This window comes from Triturus cristatus, chromosome 4_1, assembly GCF_964204655.1.
Source record: "Triturus cristatus chromosome 4_1, aTriCri1.1, whole genome shotgun sequence".
NCBI classification, from domain to species: Eukaryota; Metazoa; Chordata; class Amphibia; order Caudata; family Salamandridae; genus Triturus; species Triturus cristatus.
The window spans coordinates 516,522,445-516,545,698 of NC_140585.1; the positions used below are offsets into that span (position 1 = coordinate 516,522,445).

General features: G+C 43.1%; 1 protein-coding gene across 7 annotated transcripts in view; it reads left to right on the forward strand.

The window, feature by feature from the left end:
* IRAG2 (inositol 1,4,5-triphosphate receptor associated 2) overlaps nt 1–23,254 on the forward strand; it is a 1,211,571-nt gene that overhangs the window by 587,105 nt on the left and 601,212 nt on the right. For all 7 annotated transcript variants that reach the window (XM_085652757.1, XM_085652760.1, XM_085652761.1 and 4 more), the window contains 2 exons: nt 14,676–14,790; nt 15,142–15,304. In XM_085652757.1, coding sequence (XP_085508883.1) covers nt 14,676–14,790; nt 15,142–15,304 — 278 coding nt within the window. The remainder of the gene's footprint in view (nt 1–14,675; nt 14,791–15,141; nt 15,305–23,254) is intronic.

Sequence of the window (23,254 nt, forward strand, 5' to 3'; positions counted from 1 at the left end):
TATGCCCGAGCTTTTGCTTTATAATTCGCTAGCTCTAACTTTTTCAGTTTCCAGTTATAGACGATTAAAACGCTGTTGTTGATCTGTCCTTTATCTGGTACTACATTTCCCAGCAACGTCTGGACACACGACATTATAGGCAGTATTTTGAGCATCGGAGCGCTCCGTAGTTGTCAACACGGAAGTACGCTCGAGTACGGAGTTGATATATTGACATTCTTCCTGCCTGTTCGGTACCTCCCCTTCCAGCTCAGTTGTTAGAGCGGGGTACCGACGGAGAGGTAGGTTTTCTCTATGGGCTTTCTAATCTTTCAACATTATGTGAGAATTCCACGCTGTTTTTACGGCGTTAGGTAACTATTATATGATCCCACACACGTAAGGGAGATGAGGACGTGGGTGTTATTCGTCAACTGCAGTCAGTATTTTCTCTGAATGAAGTACTGCTCGGGCTCCAATTTTTTCCGGTTTTGCTTTCACGGTCCATCGGGCGCATATGGCCTTAATAGGACGTAGATGGATGCGATGGGGTCCCTCTTGAATCTTGCTAACAATTTAATTTGATTACATTTGACCTCAGAATATCTACTGATTTTGAAGGAAATTAAGACCTGGCCATTCCTATTTAAGCTTTGAACATAACACACTCGAGCACATTTAAATAGGGAGTCCTTCTGTTTTTAGTAGACCTTTTGTTTTAAGACATCTACTCTGACTTGTTTTTATACTGTCTAATTGAACACCATTTTTGGTAATTTCCATTATCCCCTATGGATATAGTTTGTTCTTGGCCATAGGGGTAATATTGTTTTTGGAATTTCCATTTTTAGAGGGGTGCCTCTAATTCCTGAGCGGATGCCAGGTGAGGCGAGGTGCGTACCCGCAGCTATCCGGGTAAGTGCATGTGTCGAATTGACTATCGTCATGTCATACACTAATGAGTTTTGACATAGCATGGTTTCCTTTACAAGCCTTTGCCTGTAACTGTTCCACCGTGACACACAGGACAAATCAGGTTGTATTGGGTAGTAATCTATTTTTTGTTTGTTTTTTACACACCAATTGCAGTAGCGTTTACATGGTCCTGATGAGAGCTTGGACTCTTATGTTCACAAGCTGAAACATGTAGACCGATAATCTGACAGTTATTTGTGAAAGCTGTCTATGCACTGTTTTTAAAGTGGCACCAAGACCGCGCCAGAATAAAAATATATAGTGTCTTGTTAGCCATTTTTAACAGCACTTTTATTTTTCACTTTTTGCACTGCAACCATCACCCTACCGTTTGCAACGATATACCATTCACGCCTGGGACAACTGTGGAACCACCACAATCATCATAGTGGTTGGTACTCATGGCATTGTCCATAGTTCCCAGATGATGATAAGCCACCTTTGGTGGGTGATGGGAACTCAACATTTTTTGTAGGATCCTCCTTTGAGGTTTCACACGATTACTCTGGTTTTTCTTTATCTTTTTCTGTTTCATCAGTGTTTGCACTCACATCGAAAAATAGACCCACAGTATTTTTGTATATTGCTTCCAGTAAGCGCCACTGCTCTGCGTTGCAGAGAGGTGGTGTAGGCCGTGCCCCTTTTTACACCTCTCTGCAATGGCGCTTACTGGACGTACCTAGTGGTCTAGTTGGACCCTAGGGACCCTCCGGATTCAAGGGGACTTAATCTCCCTATTTAAAACGGCCACAGGGCGTGTTTACACAGTGGGTAAGGGAGGGGACGGGGCCTGAGGTGACGTGTGCAAACATGCCCTGTGGCGCGTTTTAGGAGGTAGTTTTAATCCCCTGCCCTATTATATACTAGGGGCTTACAGAGGAGGTCATGCTGATCACAGGGGGACCCCAACGCATAGTGTTCCCTAGTGTATGTAGGTGTTTTCACTGTATTCTGAGTGTCTTTTAACATAGCACTGTCTCTAGAACTGGTTAGTCAGACTCAGTTACCACCAGTATCCATCTGAAAAGGTTGAGGGTACAGGATGATTTTGCAACAAGGCTTCTTTCTGCTCTTCTGTTTGTTCTTTCTGCACGTTATCCTTCTTCCTGCACTTTTCTTCGTCTTTGAGGACTTCTGTTGCTTCTTTCTGCATTTCTTTTTTTTCTTTCTGTGCGTTTTTTCTTCTTTCTTCATATGTCCTATCTCTGTAGGCATAGTTAGAAATTAGCCTTTAAAAAACCTTTGAAATTCACTGAAAAAACCATAGGTTTCAGGCACGTTATAGTTAGCAATTTGCATTTAAAAAACCTTAGAAATTCACTGAAAAAACCATAGGTTTCAGGGGTGTTATAGTTAGCTGGACTTTTCACTCTGTGAGAAGTTGGCCTGGTATATGATGTTCACTAGTTAAAGTGACCACCTTGTACCATGCCAAGCAACCCTTATGGTGTGGTTGTAAGTCAACCTTTTCGGACTAGCTGCCCTAGTGGTAGCGTAGGCTAAGCAGTCTTTGAGGCTAAACTCGTTAAAGCGTGTTAAGCAGGCTGTTTTACCAAATGTAACCCCCTTTTATACCAATGAAAGGACACCACACAGATATATATTCAAAATATATATGTATTTATTTCTCAAAGTATCCCCTAGACTTTTTATGAGCACAGGAGCACAAATCGTTAAACAAGATTACGTTAGAATACACAGAAGTTGCACTTTATATGGATAGGCCCTGGTGGCCACTCAAACCATATACTAAAATAGTGGTATAAGTACCACGAACAGAAAAGGGAAAAGGCCTAGGGCCTCTAGAATCGCTGGGCCTACAAGGAGCTAACTTTAGTTAGTGACCAGGAGGTCCACGGGTTGCGTGTGCAGAGCAAACAGTCACACGCGAGTTCCCATAGGTTTTCAATGGGTGCGTTAAAGTTACAAAGTTACTGCAAAAAGGATCTTCCGGATGGACTATGAACTCAAGACTGGAAACACAGACACTAGAGATGATACTCTACACTTGGGCACCGGAGTGCCAGCTTTACCTCACCCACAGGAAGCGGGTGCATAGGTCTCGAAGTGCGTCGGGTTTCTTCTATCTGTTCAATGGAGCCTGAAGACAAGGATGCTGCAGGCGGTCGGTCCGGAAGGGATGCGGTGGATCCAAGAGTGGATCGGTGTTGTAGAAGACCTGTAAGCAGAGGGGACAGTGTTCACAGTCACTAGCCAGTGACCAGCGTGGCACCAGGTGGGTACCAGGCGATGTCGGGTGCAAACAGGAGGAAAGGTGCAGCTTGTCTCTGCAGCCACGTGGTCCCTGAAGGTTGACGACGTCCAGGAGTCGGTTCACGAGCTGTCCCACGCAGGCTCTCGCTGTCGGCGGTGTCAGCGACTTGGTCAAAGCAAACAAGCCTTGGCAAAAGCAATTGTTGTGGAAAACGAAATAAGCTGATGGTTCTGACCAGCAAGGTCAGAGGGACTGCTCCTTTGGAAGGGAGCAAGGGCCAGTCTGGAGCAACCAGACCAGCAGTGTAGTTCTTGAAGTTCGTCGCCAAGATGGCCACAAGCCAGCGGGCCAGCAACCGGTTAGGCGCGTCGAGTGGCAAAATGCAGAAGGGCCCCACGCAGATCGTGGAGATGCTGGAGGGCTCACCTTTGGTGCAGATGCTGCTCGGGTGTTGGGCTTCTCAGGACCCAAAGCACAACTTGTAGGGAGCCTTGGTTGTCGCGCTTGCAGCTTGTCGTGGTCTTTTCAAGATGGCTGGCTCCACGTGTCTCGGTGCCTCCACGGGTTCCTTCTTTTCAGGGACTGTGGATCGGGCGGTGAGAGGTCTGGAGGTCCAGGTCTTGTCAGTCTCTGGGCTCGGGCTCCGGCGGGAGGTGGCGGCAAAGCAGATGTTGATTCGCTGGATGGTGCTTGCGTTAGCAAGGTGGTCACTCCCTGACCACAGGGGAGATTTCCTTCAGCCCTCTGTGCAGCAGAGCGTCGAAGTTCCCGTCTTCTTCTTGTAGTTAAGTTGATTCCAGGATGTCTGAAGTCTTAGGACACAGCTCCTACCTTTAAGCGGATTCTAGGGGCCGGACTACCTGCTAGGTCCCTCCCTAAGGGTGGGACCAGGAAGGGGGGTGGTTACACCCCCAATCCTTTGTCCAGCTCGCCCCAGGCCCGGGACTGGTGTGCCCCAGGACCGGATTGAACTGGCATATGCACCGAGGCCCCTTGTGAGCCTCAGGCATGTCTGGTTTCTTTCAAGCCCTACCTGACCAATACACAAAATCCTGTCTGGGGTGGTGCACGCACCTCCCCTGGCAGGAAACCCTTTGTCCACACCTCCCAAGCTGGAAGGACTCCCAGCAGCAGGAGGGCAGACTTGTGTCTGTGGTGGCAGCATCCATTTTGTGGAGCTGAGGCTATGTCTGATTTTACCCGGGTTTCAGGTACTGTACATGTCGTGTCCCTCTAGAAGGGTGGAATGCTAACCCCGTCGCCAGAATTGGCGAGGGGTTAGTATTCCAATTCGTATGACACCTTACTCGACATGTTTTGATAAAGTCAAACCAAAGATAGCATTTAACCGCGAGGTTCATAATGCACTTAAGAGTATAGGGTATGACGATATCTGGAAACAGTAGAAGGAAGTGGTTCCGACCACTGCAGACAGGCTCAGCTCATGCCAGAGCACCATCTCACATGGAACCAAGCACTCTGCCTTCAGGATTGTCAAGGCCTGCTATAGGAGTGGCTGATAGGTTACCATGTGTTCCATTTAAGGTTAGGTATAGGTATACTACACCTAAGTAAGAGGTGGTTACACCAACTTACCCCAGCTGAGTGATCAGCCAGTTGTGTCAAATTTGTTAGGCCAGGCCAGGGGTGGCACAATACATGCTTCAGCCCCTGGTAGGCCTTAGATACACCAATGCCCTGGGTACCTAGTGTACACTGGTACAGGGGCTCACAGGGTGATCCACTTCCAATCGGTTATGCACCTAGGGTGCATAGTGTAAATTTAGTAGAGAGAACAGCAGGCTGGGGGTCTGAATAGCAGGCCCACAGCCTCAATATGTCAAAAACCAGTGAAGCAAAAAGCAAAAATTTGGGGTGACCATAAGATAGCAGACCCTACTCTCCTACACACTCGTACAAAACCATTGAAATTCCCCCGTTATAGTTAGTTCAGCTAACTATAACTCGCGCGCCCGCAATGCACTGCTGACGACGTCACATATTACATCACTCATGACATCACTGATGACATCTCAAATGACATCACTGATTACATCATCCTTATGATAGAGTGGCAGACCTCCTCTCCCCCTAATATAACTTTTGATACACACATTCAAAAATAGAAACTAAAATTTTCAAAACAATGGACATACCAATATCGGTTACAACAACCTCTTCAGTAATTCTAAGATCCACATACACATCCACTCATTCACCAACAGTCCTATACAGTCACTCATACATGTACTCACTCATCATATGTACTCATACACCTATGCATCCTGTTACACAACACCACTCATCCATAGTTACTCACACACAGTCACTCATGCTAATAAAGAATCAAACATCCATTTAATTGCATATACAGTTATACACACACCACCACACTTACTTCTACAGAAACTTACACATACTTAGTCTTTTAAACAATCACTTATCTCTATGAATAAGAATCACATTCTTATTCATAGAGAAACTTTCAATCTCTCACTCTCACATATACTCACTTATATACACCAATAGTCACATATACTAGTTTAAAACATATGTAGTTACTCATAAAGACACTATTGAGACAGTCATTCACTCACTAACACACCCATGCACACACTTATCCACCCATACAGTCCTGCACACATGCTGTCTTCAACACATACAAACAGTGAGTCACTCATTCATGCACCTATGCACTACGTAATACCCCCCACCGAACCATGCAGACACTCAGACTGATACAACTAATAACCTATATAAACACTCATGTAGCTACTCACCAACCCATGCAGCCACTTATACACAAAGTGAGAGACTGATACAGATATTTACATATTTAAACATTACTCACTAAGCCATGTATTCACTAAGATACACTTAGTCAGTCAGTTATACAATCAATTTTTCAAAAACAAATCATCCATTTAGACACTTATATACCCATTTATTCTTCCATCGACCTTGAGATATACATCTATAAAGCATATGTAATTTTCAGATAAACACACATTCACTGGATGATGTCGTCAGTCATGTCATCAGTGATGTCATTTTAGATGTCATGAGTGATGTCACTGACCATGTCATGAGTGATGTAACATGTGACGTCATCAGCAGTGCATTGCGGGCGCGCGAGTTATAGTTAGCTGAACTAACTATAACGGGGGAATTTCAATGTTTTTGTACGAGTGAAAAGTCCAGCTAACTATAACACCCCTGAAACCTATGGTTTTTTCAGTTAATATATATATACATACATATACACTATCCCTGGCACAGGAAGTAGACTGCCTGTGCCAAGACAGGAGGGACACTCTAAGACCCCGTGGACAGATTGGCCAAAAAACAAAAGAAACAACCAAAAATGCAGGCAAAGACGAAAGTGCGGGCAGTTACGAAAAACAAACCACCAAAAAACAAACAAGGGGCAGATGGAACCGCCAACAAAAGTAAAACAAAATTTTGACGCCAATTCAGTGATAAATTTAACAGATATTAACTTAACGATGGCGGAGAAGCAAATTCTGGCTTTCGGACTCTCATACAGTCCGGAGAGTAACTTTTAACTATGCGGAAACCCGCATGGATGTTTTCAGATTCATCAGAAAACTGAAGCTTTGTAAATTCTATACTCTCCATGCCAAGAAACAACCTGTTAATGCAGAACCACTAACAACAAGCCCAACCCTCCTAACAGCAGGGGATATGAATCTATTCCAAGATCTTTGGTCATTACAAAATGAGCAGTCGGCCAACTCTCTGAACTCAGGCCCTGAGTTAACTGGTTTTAGCAGCACAGTTAAGACACCATTCAAACCTAAGTCCCGTTTCCAGCCCATAATGCTACATGACAACTTGGACGTTTATCATGAACAAGTCACAAGTGAACTTAATCAATTGTACAAATCAACCAATAATACCCGCCAGAGAAACAGACAAAATATGTGCTATATACAGCTAATGAAGAAATTACAGAACAACAACAATTTCATTGTGAGACAATCGGACAAGGAGGGCAACGTTGTCTTATGGCGCAGAAAGCTGTATATGGAAGAGGCACTAAAACAGCTGAAAGACATTGAATGTTATAAAAAAAAAGCAGCATACACAATGTCAAATCAGCCTGGAATGAGTATTATTTGAAGCTATTGGCATGGGAGAGTGGGGGGCTGTTAAGTGAGGATGAATATGGCTTTTTAAAAAAGGAACATCCAGTCATCCCTGCTCTTTACTTCATCCCCAAAATTCATAAAAGTGCTAGCAAACCCCTGGGCAGGCCAATAATAGCTGCTATTAATAGCATTATGGAAAACACACCTAAATACGTGGACTATTTTTTGCAAGATTAGGTCAAATGCCTGCCTTCATACTTACAGGACACGTCAGACTTCTTAAGAAAAATCAATAACATCACATGGAGTGCTGATTTGCTATTAATAACACTAGATGTTACATCGCTTTACACGTCTATTCGCCATCAAGATGGCCTCAAAGCTATTGAACACTATTTAAACCAAAGGCCTTTGTATCTATCCTTGCATAACAAAATGTTAGTTACTATGATCGCTACATGTCTGTAACAAAACTTCTTCCTGTTTGACAACCAAATATACCAGCAGATAAGGAGTGTGGCAATGGGGGGCCTGCTTTTCTCCCAGCTATGCCTGTCTGCATATGGGGCTGTGGGACGAGCAGGTTCTCATGGGGCAATTCAAACACAATAGACCAACATGTGCCCATTTGGTTGCGTTATATAGATGATCTGTTCTTGATCTGGAGGGGAACTGAGACGAGCGCCCTCCATTTTATTGAACAGATCAACAACCACCACCTGAATCTTCACTTCACGTCTAATATTAGCAAATCCTCAGTATATTTTTATGATGTGGAGGTATTTGTAAACCATGACAAAATTGCAACCAGACTTTTTAGGAAACCTACTGCTGGCAATACAGTGCTGCATGCCAGTAGTCACCATCCGCGTCATTTGATACGGAGCATCCCCTATGGGGAGATGCTACGTATCAAGCACATCTGTAGCACAGAGGAATATTGCCATATAGCTCTGAATTTAAGTAGACTGAGATTCCAGGACAGGGGTCATGCACCCAGCATTATAGACAGAGTTATTAACAAAACCAAAACACTGTCTAGAACAGAGGCCCTTGCCGTAAAAAGCAGCAGGGAGGACAAAGGTCAAGATATTTCTGAGCGGCAGTCCGGGTTAATCCTGACCTACAATAGGCAGCACCAGGCTCTAAGAAGAATTTTAAATAGAAACTGGAGTTTGGTACGGAGCGATCCAATTGTGGGTACACATCTCCTAAAAAACCTGCTTTGACCTTTAGGAAAGCGAGGTCTATGAGCAACAGCTTGGTTAGGATTTGAAATCCCCCACTAATTGGCTCACAGCGCATAAATGATTCAGTAAATGTCCTACTTGTAAGGCATGTAAATTCTCACGCAACAAGACTCATTACAGCAGTCCTTTTAAGCCAGACCCTATACCTATTAGTAAGAGACTGACGTGTAAAACAGAATTTGCAGTATATGTGCTGGAGATTCCCTGTGGTCTGCGTTCTATTGGTAGCACTAAGCTGCCAGTCCACAAGCGGATACTCCAGCACATAAGGGCCATCAACAACAGGGACCAAGCCTATACAGTAGCTAGGCATTTTGAGGAGTGTCAGGACAGTAATCCAGTACATTTACATTACTTTGTCGTTGACACAATCCCTCCCCTGAAGAGAGGTGGCAATTGTGAAGCTCAACCGCGTCTTTTGGAGACGAGGTACATATTGGATCTCGATACGAAGACTCCTCTAGGGTTGAACGCTAGCGAGGATTTTTATACATGCTTATAATAATTAGATAATGCTGTTTGAGAACACAGATTTGCAGTTAGTTTGTTCCAAAAGACTTACATATTAGTGAGAGTACATTTTTTAATGCACATCCCAACCCCTCCTAGCATAGTAACAATACATTTTTTAATTATTGATAATTTTGCACTTTGCACTTGTTTGTACCTTTAGAGGTACAGTAGGGTGGCACTTTTTTGCAAATAATAAGATAGTGACTATACAATATACATAGTGTGATCTTGGCCCACTGGGGCTTAATTTTGAAGAGCTTTTTCAATATCAAAGAGTGTAACATCTTGACACCTAGATTTTTTAAAACACTTATGTTCAAATATTTTCAACATTAAGGTTTTAATTATTAAGTGCATTAATGATGTTGGTATTTATATAACTAAAATCACATGTCTGTAAATGGTGGCGTTTTTAGCTTTTTACAAATCCGTTATGGGAATGTTTTAAGAGATTTTAAATGCCGCATTTTAACACCAATGATCTATGCATTCTTATCATTTTATTCATACATTTATGTATTTATTATGATATTTAGGAGATTTGCATATTTGCACAATGTGACCCTTTTGCTGAAAAGCTCGCAGTATTTTCACTATGTCCATGAATTGGTCACCTGATTTGTTTTTGCACATGTTACGATTTGCATGAGCACTTTAAATACTGGTAATGCATAGAGCAACGCCTCATGTGATCAAGGCCCGTGTGGGGGCTGAAACGCGTAATGGCGGAGATGCTGGGCATGGAATAAATTACCTGTTTGCACCAAGAACTTTGGGTCCGCATTCGTCCTTCCAAACATGGAATTGGAGTTGTTGTGGTGAATTCAAGTGATATATATAATATATATATCACAAGGTTTTGATGCTTGTTAAATACGACAACAAGGTTGTAGCTTACTGGATCCTGTTGCTGATTAATAATGAATCAAGACGCCACACATGTTTGCTGATCATGAAAAGCACATGACTGGTGTTGCATCTTATTGCTGCAGTAGGGTTTTCTGACAAGCGCACAACCCTCTGTACCAGTCTGATGCTAGTGTGGGTGTGAACATATAAACGGTATGCAGCGCGTGGACTGTCTGCATATTCTACAATCTCTAGTCCTGTTTCCTCCTACTTTGGAAATGCTGTTTGTTTTATGCCATCAGCGTTGGTACATATGATGTCATATGTAAGTTCTCACTGAGTATGCATGATGCTGTCTCTGGCACTGCAGTGTAAAGTGGGCGTGTAGCATCTTTAAAAGACAAACTCTGGGTTTCATCATCACTTTAAGTTCCCCTCAACTGTGGGCTTTGCATGGATCTTGTCACATTCCTTCTTGGTAGGGAACCCAAGCGAGCCCTTGACTGAAGCTTTCTCACTATGGGTTTTATTGTGTCCCACCATGGCTAATGGTGAGAGGAGTTGGCCTAACGGCTAGGGCAGTCGACCTCGGATCTGGGGAACTAGGTTCCAGTCTTGACAATGACACTGAACATCCTGTGATTCTGGGCAAATCACTTAACCTCCCCGTGCCTAACAAAAACCAGTATTGGCATAGCCAATAGGTCTCACCTTTGGGTCTTTATAAGTGTTTAGTTATCCAGCACAATATCCTTGGTGCAACATCAACTGTTGCATGGCTAAACACCTATAAGGTCCCAAAGGCGAAACCTATTGGCTATGCCAATGCTTGTTCTTCAGTGTTCGGGATTCAATTCAACTAGTGTGGCTGTGTGATGCATTGACTTTCCCTTTACCTACTACAATTACTGCTTCTGCACCATTAGGTCTTTGAGTCAATCAACTCACTGGCACATAATGTTTTTTGTGAGCACAGGAACCATATGAATTGCTTTTTCACATTCAATGGTTAATGCTTGCAAAGGTGGCTGCTGAATGCAGAATGCAGATATCACCTGCGTGCCTATAAGTTGATGGATGTCTTTGTGTGGTCTCAACCAGAATCATTGCAGTCACAGGTCCTCCATGCCTCATTGGATGTGGCCCATCCAGCCAATCCCTTCAAATACACCATCACTTCATCAGATTGAGCTTGGGTCAATAGCGTAGGGAGTCTCTTAGCTGATTTTATATTGTTCTTCTGAATGATTTGAGCCACTGAATGTTGCATCAGCAGCTAGTGTTGCCAGCAGTGAAGGACTGAAAGGAAACATCACCGTCTAACTGATTGTCAATCTGTTTCTATGTGTGTCTGTGCATGGAGAACCAGCCCCAGATATAGTGGTTGTGCATGGAGAATCGGCCCCCGGATACAGTGTTTGTGTATGGAGAACCAGCCTCAGAAATAGTGTTTGTGCATGGAGAGCCAGCCTCAGAAATAGTGTTTGTGCATGGAGAACCAGTCCCTGGATATTGTGTTTGTGCATGGAGAGCCAGCCCCATATATAGTGATAGAGCATGGAGAACCAGTCCCATATATAGTGATAGTGAATGGAGAACCAGTCCCCAGATATAGTATTTGTGCGTGGAATCCTAGTCCCCAGATGTAGTGTTTGTGCATGGAATACTAGTCCCCGGATGTAGTGTTTGTGCATGAAGAGCCAGTCCCCGGATATAGTGTTTGTGCATGGAGAGCCAGTCCCTGGATATAGTGCTTGTACATAGAGAGCCGGTCCCCAGATATAGTATTTGTGCTTGGTCCCCAGATATAGTATTTGTGCTTGGAGAGCCAGTCCCCAGATATAGTGTTTGTACATGGAGAACCATCACTCAGATATAGTGTTTGTGCATGGAGAACTAGCCCCATATATATTGTTAGTGCATGGAGAACCAGTCCCCAGATATAGTATTTGTGCGTGGAATCCTAGTCCCCGGATGTAGTGTTTGTGCATGGAGAGCCAGTCCCCGGATATAGTGTTTGTGCATGGAGAGCCAGTTCTTGGATATAGTGTTTGTACATAGAGAGCCGGTCCCCAGATATAGTATTTGTGCTTGCTCCCCAGATATAGTATTTGTGCTTGGAGAGCCAGTCCCCAGATATAGTGTTTCTACATGGAGAACAATCACTCAGATATAGTGTTTGTGCATGGAGAACTAGCCCCATATATATTGTTAGTGCATGGAGAACCAGTCCCCAGATATAGTATTTGTGCATGGAATACTAGTTCCGAAATATAATGTTTGTGCAGGGAGAACCAGCCCCATATATAGTGTTAGTGCATGGAAAAACAAGTCCCTGGATATTGTGTCTGTGCTTTGAGAACCAGTCCCCGGATATTGTGTTTGTACATGGAGAGCCATTTCTCCGATAGTATTTGTGCATGGAGAACCAGCCCCATATATAGTGATAGTGCATGGAGAACCAGTCCCATATATAGTGATAGTGCATGGAGAACCAGTCCCCAGATATAGTATTTGTGCGTGGAATCCTAGTCCCCAGATGTTTTGTTTGCGCATGGGATACTAGTCCCCGGATATAGTGTTTGTGCATGGAGAGCCAGTCCCTGGATATAGTGTTTGTGCATGGAGAGCCAGTCCCTGGATATAGTGTTTGTGCATGGAGAGCCAGTCCCTGGATATAGTGTTTGTGCATGGAGAGCCAGTCCCTGGATATAGTGTTTGTACATGGAGAGCCATTCCTCCGATAGTATTTGTGCATGGAGAACCAGCCCCAGATATAGTGGTTGTGCATGGAGAATCAGTCCCCGGATATAGTGTTTGTGTATGGAGAACCTGCCTCAGAAATAGTGTTTGTGCATGGAGAACCAACCCCAGATATTATGTTTGTGCATGGAGAACCAGTCCCTGGATATTGTGTTTGTGCATGTAGAACCAGCCCCGTAAATAGTGATAGTGCATGCAGAACCAGTCCCATATATAGTGCATGGAGAACCAGTCCCCAGATATAGTATTTGTGCGTGGAATCCTAGTCCCCAGATGTAGTGTTTGTGCATGGAATACTAGTCCCCGGATGTAGTGTTAGTGCATGGAGAACCAGTTCTTGGATATAGTGTTAGTGCATGGAGAACCAGTCCCCCAATATCGTCTGTCTAGGTAACAATGATCCCTTGTGGGCAGAATCTCCACGCTGCTGGTTTCGTTCCATTGCTAATTACTCTTGGCTCGGTAAGTCACAAATCGGAGCCAGACAACCAGATGCCAGGCATTCTCTCCAATTAGGAGAGGAGACCAGCTCTGAGCTGTTATCTCCACAGAGGCCATGTTTATTATTTAGTTATTTTTTTTGTTTTATATAGCGCTAGCTAGACCCAAGGGCAGTTGAGTGCTTTACATGTTGTGTGATTACATTTACAAGATGTACATGAGGGGATTCATAAGATTCAAAGAAACGAGCAATACATCATTAGGTGGTTATAAAGTCACAACAGTATAATACAAGGACGCATTGAGGAATGGCATCCGGGACAGTACAGGAGACTGAAAGAGTCAAGTGCCAGCCTTTTAGGAGTCAGTCAATGAGGGAGACGTAGAGCGGCCTGTGGGTGTGTTGAAGTAATTGTTGAGAAGTAGAAGTTTGAAGTCCTGTTTGAAGGAAGGAAAAGGAGGATTGCAGGGGTTGACCCGGCCTACTCCTTACCTTGGTCACATGGAAGAATGTGGGTCCTTTTGTGTTCTGGTTTGGAAAGTTTGCTCCTGTAAAGGTACACACAAATTATTTAGGCATGCGTGGATATCAGTGCTTCCTCAATTAGCATGTTTTTTTATTAGATGGTCAGGATTTGTTGCTCGGAATGGCTTCCGAGCTCATTGGGTGTTTCTGACCAGTCCATGCGTGTGTGTATATTTTAAGCAGGGAGCAATGAATATGCTTAACGAGTCTTAGGCTTTTCTTAATATGTTTAGCCTTGATCTCTAATGTGGATGACCTTGATTCTGATAGACTTACTGACAAGCTTTGGTAATGTCTTCAAAGACAAGTAGATGATATAATGAATTGCTCGGATATATGCCACATATGACATTTTCGCATTGGTTTGTTTTTTGTAAAGAATTCTGTGCATTTCCGAACACTGCATCTCTTGTTGAAATACAATCCACAACATGTTATATTCTATTTTTGCAAACTTCAGGAGTAGGTTTGAAATTGTTGCAACATTTTGCGGGAAAATTCAAATCTCATGTTTTAGAAGTTAATTTATTGACACACCTTATTTTGTACTATTGTCATCCGAATTTTTGCAGCTGGGAGAAAACGTTAGTGACTTTTTCTTTTTTCTAATGTCTACAGCGCACCAAGTTATCACGAATCATCCCAGCTAGTTTCGTGCAAAATGCAAACTTGGGGCATTGTTTTATCAATCAATCAATCATAGCATTTGTAAAGCGCACTACATACCCATGCGGGGTTCAAGGCGCTGGGGCGGGAACCCCTTGTATTGTGGTCTCATATATTTCTGGGGTCCTCCGCACTGCGTTTACAACAAAAAATATGTTTTACTGTTTTCACACGATACGCTTCCTGCAGCCTCAACGGTGTCAGCTCGTGTGCTTTGGTTCGAGTCACGTGAGGCACGTTGCTCTCCGTGTGGTTTTCTGCTGCCTGGCAGTGTCATGTCCGTTACTGAGGAACTGTCTGTGGGTGTTTCCGCGGGGCACTCGAACGTTGCTTATATCTAGTTGCATTCATACATGGTTTACGCACTGTACCCTTGCTTCCTCTAGGGCGCATGACCTGGAGTCGCAGAAGCAGCTTCGAGAAGCAGAGGTGGAAAAGGCCGAAAAACTTGGACAACAACTCCAAGAGGCTGTCCACCAGCTGAACGACGCCAGGAAGCTGGTATGTTCTCTCTATCCTGAGCTATGAAAACTGTACACATTTACACACTTACCCGGTAGCAGGGGACGTGGTCGTGTTATGAGTGACAGGTTGTTAACGTGGGGTTTCCTGGGAAGTTTGCGTTGGTAAATCTTTTGGTCAGAGGTGTAAATTTCTATCATTTGACCAAGTGTTGGAAGCTAAAGTCCGAGCGTGAAATAGCAGAAGTTCGTTCGCATTTCTGCTTTTCTAAGAAAGAGTGTGCGTGCGTGCTTGTGTTGGTTTCTGTCAAGCCATCTTCGTCTCTTGGTGGTGGGCGAGGGTGGGAGGCAGTGACAGGACGCTGAACATGTGCGGATGTGTTTTATTCAGGTCCTCGACGGGGAGACCGCTCTTCGCTCTGCCCGCAGTGATGTAGAATCTGTGCACAGGAAGTTGGAGGAAGCCGTCTTGACGCAGCGAGCCCTCCAGGCTATAAATAGCACGTTATCCGACACTTGTCGCGCGCTGGAGGAAAATACAAAAGAACAACGAGGTGAGTTGTGTCCCCCAGTTCACTGTCCTGATACGTCATGATAGATACGACAGTACATCTGTCCAGGGTTAACATCAAGCGTAAGAGGAACAAATCACCCCACAGCACAGTGTTAATGACTTTATGTCTATTTTTTTCTCAGAAGAAACACACTTTATTTTCATTATTTACTAAAGTAACCAAACAAAAATTAAAACAAAGCCGAGGCATACCATGTGACAAGTAGCAAGTGGCACAGAGAGAAAGCAGGGATTAAACCAAAAACGACGTATTCCAGTGAGATTAATGCTGCTGTCAGACCTCACGCTCCATTCATGAAAAATCATTCCAGACCTATTTTTTCCCAAAGTATGGGGTCCGGCTTCTTTCATCAACCTTATTTCCCGTGTATAGACAGGCATTTCTCCATATCGCACGATAACCTTTATCTACCTCTTCCATTTTTTTCTGCCCCTTGTATCTCTGTCCTGTCCTAGTTAACGGCTCCTGGTGTTCGGATCCTGGTCTGAATTCGTAATACGTCCCACAGCATTTCACGTACAACTTGTATAGGAAGGAACTGATAGTTTCAGGAACGTCAAGTCAACCCAGAGTCTGCCGAATCTTTTGTCAGGTTATCGCCTATCTGTCCTGGTCAGTTTTATCCTCCGCTCCACCACTACTGCCCATTGCTGCTAGTCTCTTAGCTAAAAATGTTGTTGCTGCCTTTTTGATGGGAGCCATCTACCACTAATGTTTGTCAGACAGACCCTCCATAATATGGAGGAGTCTGAGCATGTTTTGCCTGAGATGAGCTGTGCTTAATCGTCGCTATCCACAACACTATGCACATTCAAAATAGACCACCGGACTGGTTTCCCGTATGATCTGATAAGTAATTGGAGACCTGATGTTGGAAAGTGGATTATTAGTAGTGGTAAATGTATATCTGCCACTGGCAATAAGGCCACTAATACAGTAAAGGGCTCAGAATAGGTCTTAGAAAAGTATTCCTATGCACCACCCTTGGTAGCTTGGCTGCGAGAAGGCAGGCTTAACTTTAAAGACAGGTATGTAAAACATTTAAAAACACAATTTCAGTAAATAATTAAGACACAATGCACAATAAAAATCCAACACCAAGTTATAAAAAATTGAAATATTTTAATCTTTAAAATGACACCAAAATGACAAAAATCCAATGTAGGGAACAGCAAATATTAATTTTCACATATTTAGCAAATTCTAGCACATAGAAAACTATAAGCACCTTATCGAGACATCTGTTTGCGATAGACAGTGTCAAAGTTTCAGGCCGACCACGTTGGAACCCTGGGCGGATACCCTTCGCGGTAGGTCTCGGTCACAGTTTTTACCTTCTGACTTAGAAACTTTTCTGGAGCTTTTCTTCCTGGGGGTCTCTCGAACCTCTCAGCCAGTCTGGATTCGGTGAGGGTTCGCTGGCCACTGATTTCGACTACTCCCGGTTAAACTTTGAAGTAGGATCTACAGAGCTTTTCAGTGGGACAAACCAGGACGGCAGGCCGGCTTGGAGTTGAAGGCAGGCTGCTTGGCTGGCCAGGTTGAGTCAGTCCCTTTATGGAGCTTTTTTCTAAAGTTGCCCCAAAGTTCTACAAACTTCTGGAACTTCAGAAAAGTTCCCCAAAGAGTCCCATAGTGTCTCAAACTCACTCCAAGGGTCTGGAAGCTCCAAGATGGTCCTTGATAGTTGAGGACTTCAATTCTCACAATCCAATTAAGCAAAACCTGATAGTTCTCCAGGTTGAGGGTCCTTGGGGGTGATGTTCCAGGTGAGCTCTGATAACGTGTAGCTTGCAGGGAGTCCACTCATGAGTCCTTTTACAGCAAGGTAATCCACAGTTTCAGATGGTGCAAAAGGTGTAGTCTTCAAAGTGCAGGCCTTAGGAAATGCACATCAAACTTCCAGCATGGCCCGTCTTGCTTTCCTAAGTTTCAAGCAGCAGATCTGAGGGTCTCTGCCCTTCTCAGATACTTATTCCAACTTCTCTGGGTCAAGCAGGAGTTAACTCCTGCCCAATGGGCTGCAGGGTTACACCCAAAGGTCTGACCACTTCCAGCAGAGTGTGGCACTATTTTGTATCCGAGTGCACCAATTCTTTCAAATTCTTAACGGCTGATTTTCCAGCAGGGAGAGATGACTAATCTCCGTAGTCTCTCCCCCCACCCCTTTTGCATCTGCTCATTCCTTCCTTAATTCTAGCATCTGGCTGGGGTCAAGAGTGGAGCTGTAAATGACACTGATGTCTTCTCCTTCCCTTGATGTCCATTGTTTACGACTCCTCCCCCTGCTCTGGCATTCCTGTGTAACAGAACACTGCCCTCCCAGCAGGGCTGGAAAACCCCAGGGGCTCTTTATCACCTCTTCAAAGCAGCCTCGCTAATCCACTTAGCTCTGACCAATCAGGACAGACCACTAATAGGCTGAATCTGGGCTTACAAACAAAGTCTTATAACTTCTTGTATGTACATTTTAGGAGAAATTCAAAAATATCATATTGTTGGGTTTATTACCACCATTCAGGGAAGTCTTTGAATGGCACTTATAGCCTTCTCCTATCAAGAGTTATTAGTTAATTACTTCCTGCCATGTTAACCTATGTGGCAGGGGATTTGAAATTGGAAACTGACTTTGGCAATTTTCCCAGCACCAGGGCTTATACAAACATTGTTTATAAGTACTCTGCATAGGTCTACAGGACCCCCACCACAGGAACACCTAGGGGAGACTTTAGGGGTTCTGAATATGTAAAAATATTGCACATCCTCTCCCCACAGTGCTCCTACCACCAAAGTCGATTTTGAGCAGCACTTAATGCACATTTCACTCGCCACATTGTGATATTCTCTTAACCCAGGGTATATAAAACTCATTTTATTAGGGTCCTCCTTATAAATACCTGATCCCCCACCATTGGGACACCTAGGGAGAGCCTGGGGGGGTACCTAATATGCCCAAACTTTTTAGGTTATCTATTTTTAAGTGCCCCAAACACCAAAGTCGAGTTTAGGCACAATTTACTTTTTAAAAGCAGTCCTGCAACCCAAGGCTGCTTTTAAACTGACCTCCGGCTTCAGCAGTGCACACATGCAAGTGCAGAAAGGGCTGCTGGCCTCTAAACTACCATGCCCTATTATATACTAGGGACTTGGTGGTAATTTCAATCCCCCTGCCCTGTTATGTACTAGGGCTTTATAGGGTAGGTCATGCCAATCACAGGGGTACCCCAACCCATAGTGTACCCTAGTGTATGTAGGTGTTTTCACTGTATTCTAAATGTCTTTCAGCATAGCACTGGCCTGTTTAGGCAGAGCCCAGTGTCAGTCAAAGTCAGTTACCACCAGTACCAGTCATTCAAAAAGTTGGGGGGTGCCCAGGGCACAGGATGACTTCCCATCACCTGAATTATTAGGATGATTGTAATGTACGTCTTGCACAAATCACTTTGCGAATTATATTTATGAATGCATGTCATTGCTTATGATCTGATTGCTACTCTACTGTAATGTTCCATGTATTTTATCTAAATACTGGAATGGTTTTATGTTTGTTTTGACAATTGTTTTAGAGTGTGTGTTACTAGGGGAGTGTAATGATTGTTATGCACAAGTCACTTTATTATTTTTTGTTTAAGGCTACACATTACTTCTTTGGCTGTATCGCTATACATATTTGCACAAAGATTCTTGGAGTAATCTCCTACTTGTCAACTTAGCTGTTTTGGGTTTTAACTTCTTAACATGCCTTATGTAGTATAATATTTTGTCTGAATTAATTGTATTCTTTTATGGTAATTAACCAAATAAAGAGTGTCTGTCACAAATTTTTGTTTTTCTTGAAGTTCAGCACTTCAAATGTATATCTTATTTTCCATTTTTCAGTTTGGGAATAACATCTAACGTGCATTGTGCAATGGCCAATGCTTAAAGCCCACCTCTGGCCTCCTGCAGCGTAGCAAATAATTCTTCTCACAAACCAGGACTTTGTTATGTAAAGTAATCCCACTCCCTCGGGACAGTCTGAGGAGTGTTCAAGGTGTATCTTGTATAATTTACCCGGGGTCAAATAGCTCCTGTGCAGATAATTGCTTTGAACCGGTTCGAGCCTGGTATTACTCAGTATCACTGTAATTTGCATACACCCCTTCTCCGACTTCCGGTCTGTCAACTGGGCTGAACATTCCACATTCAGTTTTCTTTTTAGGCCTGCCAGGTTTATTATATTATCTCCTCTGAGAGCTCTATATAATCCGGACACTAGTCCTCCCTTATTTGCTTGTTTTAGCATTTCCACCAAGGTTTTCATTTCCCTCGGGTATATTGCACTCTAGCTGTTCTCCAATCTTGCATACTATATTAATATACCAGGTAAGACTCCAAATTTGTTTTATGACTCTTTATAGGTTACAAATCTGTCTTTCTCATTAAGGTACCCCAGAGTTTCGATGCCCCACCCCATGCCTGGCATTCATGCCTCATTTAAACTTAAACTTTTAAGGGCTGCAGACACCACAGTAGAAAGCCCTTTGCTTCGGGGACTGACTTTCTCACCATTTTCACTGTTCTTTCCCTGATTTTTCCCCATGTCCCTTCATTGGTGTAGGTAGGCACCGGGCTCTCTAATTCTTTCATTAGCAGGGATACCAGAGATGCTTGTCCCTGTGTTCCTGTCGTTAGCTGCTTATCCCAGTTGGGATCTCTTTGAAACAAGGGCACTGTAGATTGTAGCTGCAAAGTCATCTAGTGAGGCCCCATGTTTGACAGGCCTAGTCCACCTAATTCACGTAGATGTTTCAGGCTATCTAGCTTAAATTTTCTGTATTTCCTTGCTCATACTGGGGATGCCACAAGTTGAACAGTATACTCTGGGATAGGGCCAATTGTTCCCTGCAACACATAGGTGTCAGGGAACAGGTTTATCTTTGCAATTGATACTCGTTCTAAAATCAAGAATATCAGTAAACTCCATAATGTTCTCAATCTTCTAACCCCTCTTTGGCTTTACCCGAATAATGTTAGCTTCTTTTCAGCTATATGGGCTCCCCAGATAATCAAATAATGGAATCAGTCTAATGCCCAATGTATACCTAGTTTTTGATATAATTGTTGATCATTATTTTTTTTTTTAACCAACCCCCAAGTGAAGCCTCGATTTATCCCAATTTATTTGTAGTACTGAGGTAGCTCAAGGAGGAATGGATTGTTCTATATCTTATAGGTGTTGTCAGCGTACATAAACACAATATGTAGTGAGGTTTCAATATGGATTTCCCTGTCTGATAACATCAATTGGAGTGAGGTTAATAATGGCTCTAATGCAAGGGCAAACAGAAGAAATGATAAAGGGTCCCCCTGCCCATTTCCTCTTTCGACTTTCTAGCTGATTAGAACAATTGTTCCTGCTTCCACTCTTGTCCTGTGTTTGATGGGATAACCCAAGAAATACCAAAGGAAACATAACCCAAATCTCATTGTTCGCAAGACCACTTTCATATACTACCATTCTGTGGTTTAAAACTCCCCTTCTAAAACCAGTGTTGCTAGTACGTGTTGCTCATCTGCTTCAAGCTGATACATTAGGCACCTCTGATTCATAGTGGTGTTCCCATGTGGCATTTACTAAATGTTCTACCTCTAGTAAACTCCTCACAAGGACCTTACGCAGTGTTTTCAAGTCCATATTTATCATAGAAATGGTCTATGTTCTGTACTTTTATGGAGCGTTCATATTTTGGTACCATACATATAATGGCCTCTTTCATGATATATGGCAAGGATCAAACCGTCTCCACCTCCATGTAAACCTCCATGATGAGTTAATACACCTTTGTTCTAGTTAAGCATCGACACTCGGCCTGCAGTCTTTCACTTCCTTGAGGTTTCCCTTTATTCAGGTCTTTGATTGCATCTAAAATGTCCTCTCTAGTCAGTGGGGCCCCTAACCCCCAGACTGCTCAATCTGTTAGTGGGATTAGGTAAATATAATTTATGACTGTAAGTATAAGTATCTCATCACAGGTTTCTTGTGAATATAGCTTACCTAGAACTCTTGTAGCACATTTTTGATACCCAGTTGTGTATTAATCAGACCATCATTATGTTCCTGCAAAACAAATATTCGAGGTGAAAACTGTTCTCATTGCAGTAGCAATGGTAGTAGCTTGCCAGGTTTGCCACCTTCTTTCTACAGTCTCTTTTGTAAGTGTGTAAACTTATCCGGTATGTCCATTGCCTCTCCTATTTGTTATTAAGCCTCCAGTATTTCTTGTGTTTTATCTGGTATGGCCACTCCCTCTCATTCTAACCTACTATGAGTATCTTTGTAGAGTAATATAATTTCGCTAGCTGTAACATAGTGCTGTAGATCTTTAAGCCAGTCATCAATACTTCCCACTCTGTTGCGGGGGTGGAGGGGTAGTAGTCAATTTTTTTTATAATGTACCCATCTATTGTTTCCCTTATGCTGTGTGAGAATGGGGTGCCCTGAAATGACTCTGCTCTTAATCACTGTGTGAGCATGCACATCCAGCATACATCACTTGAAAAGAAGTAATAGCAAATGAATAAAAAAACAACCGATAAGGCACATAACACAATGATTATACCATAACATAGTCTTTAAAATTTGAGGGTTGTCTTTTAAACCTTCTCTCTCTTTGACATACAACATTCTTACTTTCTTTTCTGGGAGCTGACCTTATAGAACGTGATTAGGATAAGATCAGATTTACTATCACCCTCATTTCTTGCTAACTTACTGTTTTTGATGAGAACCACTCTACTAATATTCCAAATGAGTGAATCTTCAGTTTTTATGGTATTTGTTAATATTTCGATTACTTTATGTGGTTTAACAAACTGGACACTTTCCTACCAAAAGGGGCTCTGATCATGACATAATCACCAACTTTCACTGGAGTAACCTTGAGAGCTTTTCTGAAGTCAAAAGACAACTTCCGTGCATCAATATTTTCACGCTCCTTGAGCTTCCACTTACCATCGGAAATAGTCAAACCCTCCACTTCATTAACCCAATAAGGTGCGATAAGCGTGTTGGCGCACCTTTCCTTGAACAACTCAAAAGGGGTACGTTCAGTGGTAGCATGAGGTGGAACCATGTTAATTTCCACTTTTTAAATAATTTCCTCTTTCCAGTCTATACAATTTTGTTTAGCCATGGCAATAGTTTCCTTTGAAACACGGTTAAAGCATTCCACCATACGATTCGTCTCGGGATGATAAAAGGAACACCGCTTGTGTTTGATGGAACACCTCAGTAAAAACTGTTTCATGTCCTTGGAGACCAATTGGGTTCCATTGTCTGTCAGGATTACTCCAGGTAAGCCCTCCCGTCAAAACACCTCCCTGAGAAACAATATAACTTGTTTTGTGTCTATGCTTCTGGTAACTTTAACTTCTGGCCATCTGGAATACATATCAGTAAGTACAAATACATAACTTTCGCATCCATTCCCTTGTATGAGGCCCAAAATGTCGAATGCTAACTTTTGCCATGGTCCGTTAGGACGCTCCCTGACGACCATAGGTTGTACTCTAGGTGTAAGACACTTTTCAGTCAAGCAACAAGGTACACAATCTCTCACAAGACGTTCAACCTGTAAGTCCTTATAGGCCACAAATAGTTAAGTCTGAGTCTTTCTTTCATTTTAGACATCCCTTGATGTCCTTGATGGGCTAATTCTAGAAGCTCTTGACGAAGAATAACAAGAGGAACCAATCTGGTTCCTCGAAATATAAGACCTTCATATTCAGACAGTTCATCCTTCACATTCAAATACCTTGCACAATCTACCTAGACCTTGTTATCCCATCCATCCTTGAGCAAGAAGCCAGCTCAAGACATTGTTTGTCCGAAGCACACTCCTCACGCCATCTGCTTTCCTTCCTCCCGTCATTCTCAATGCTACAAAC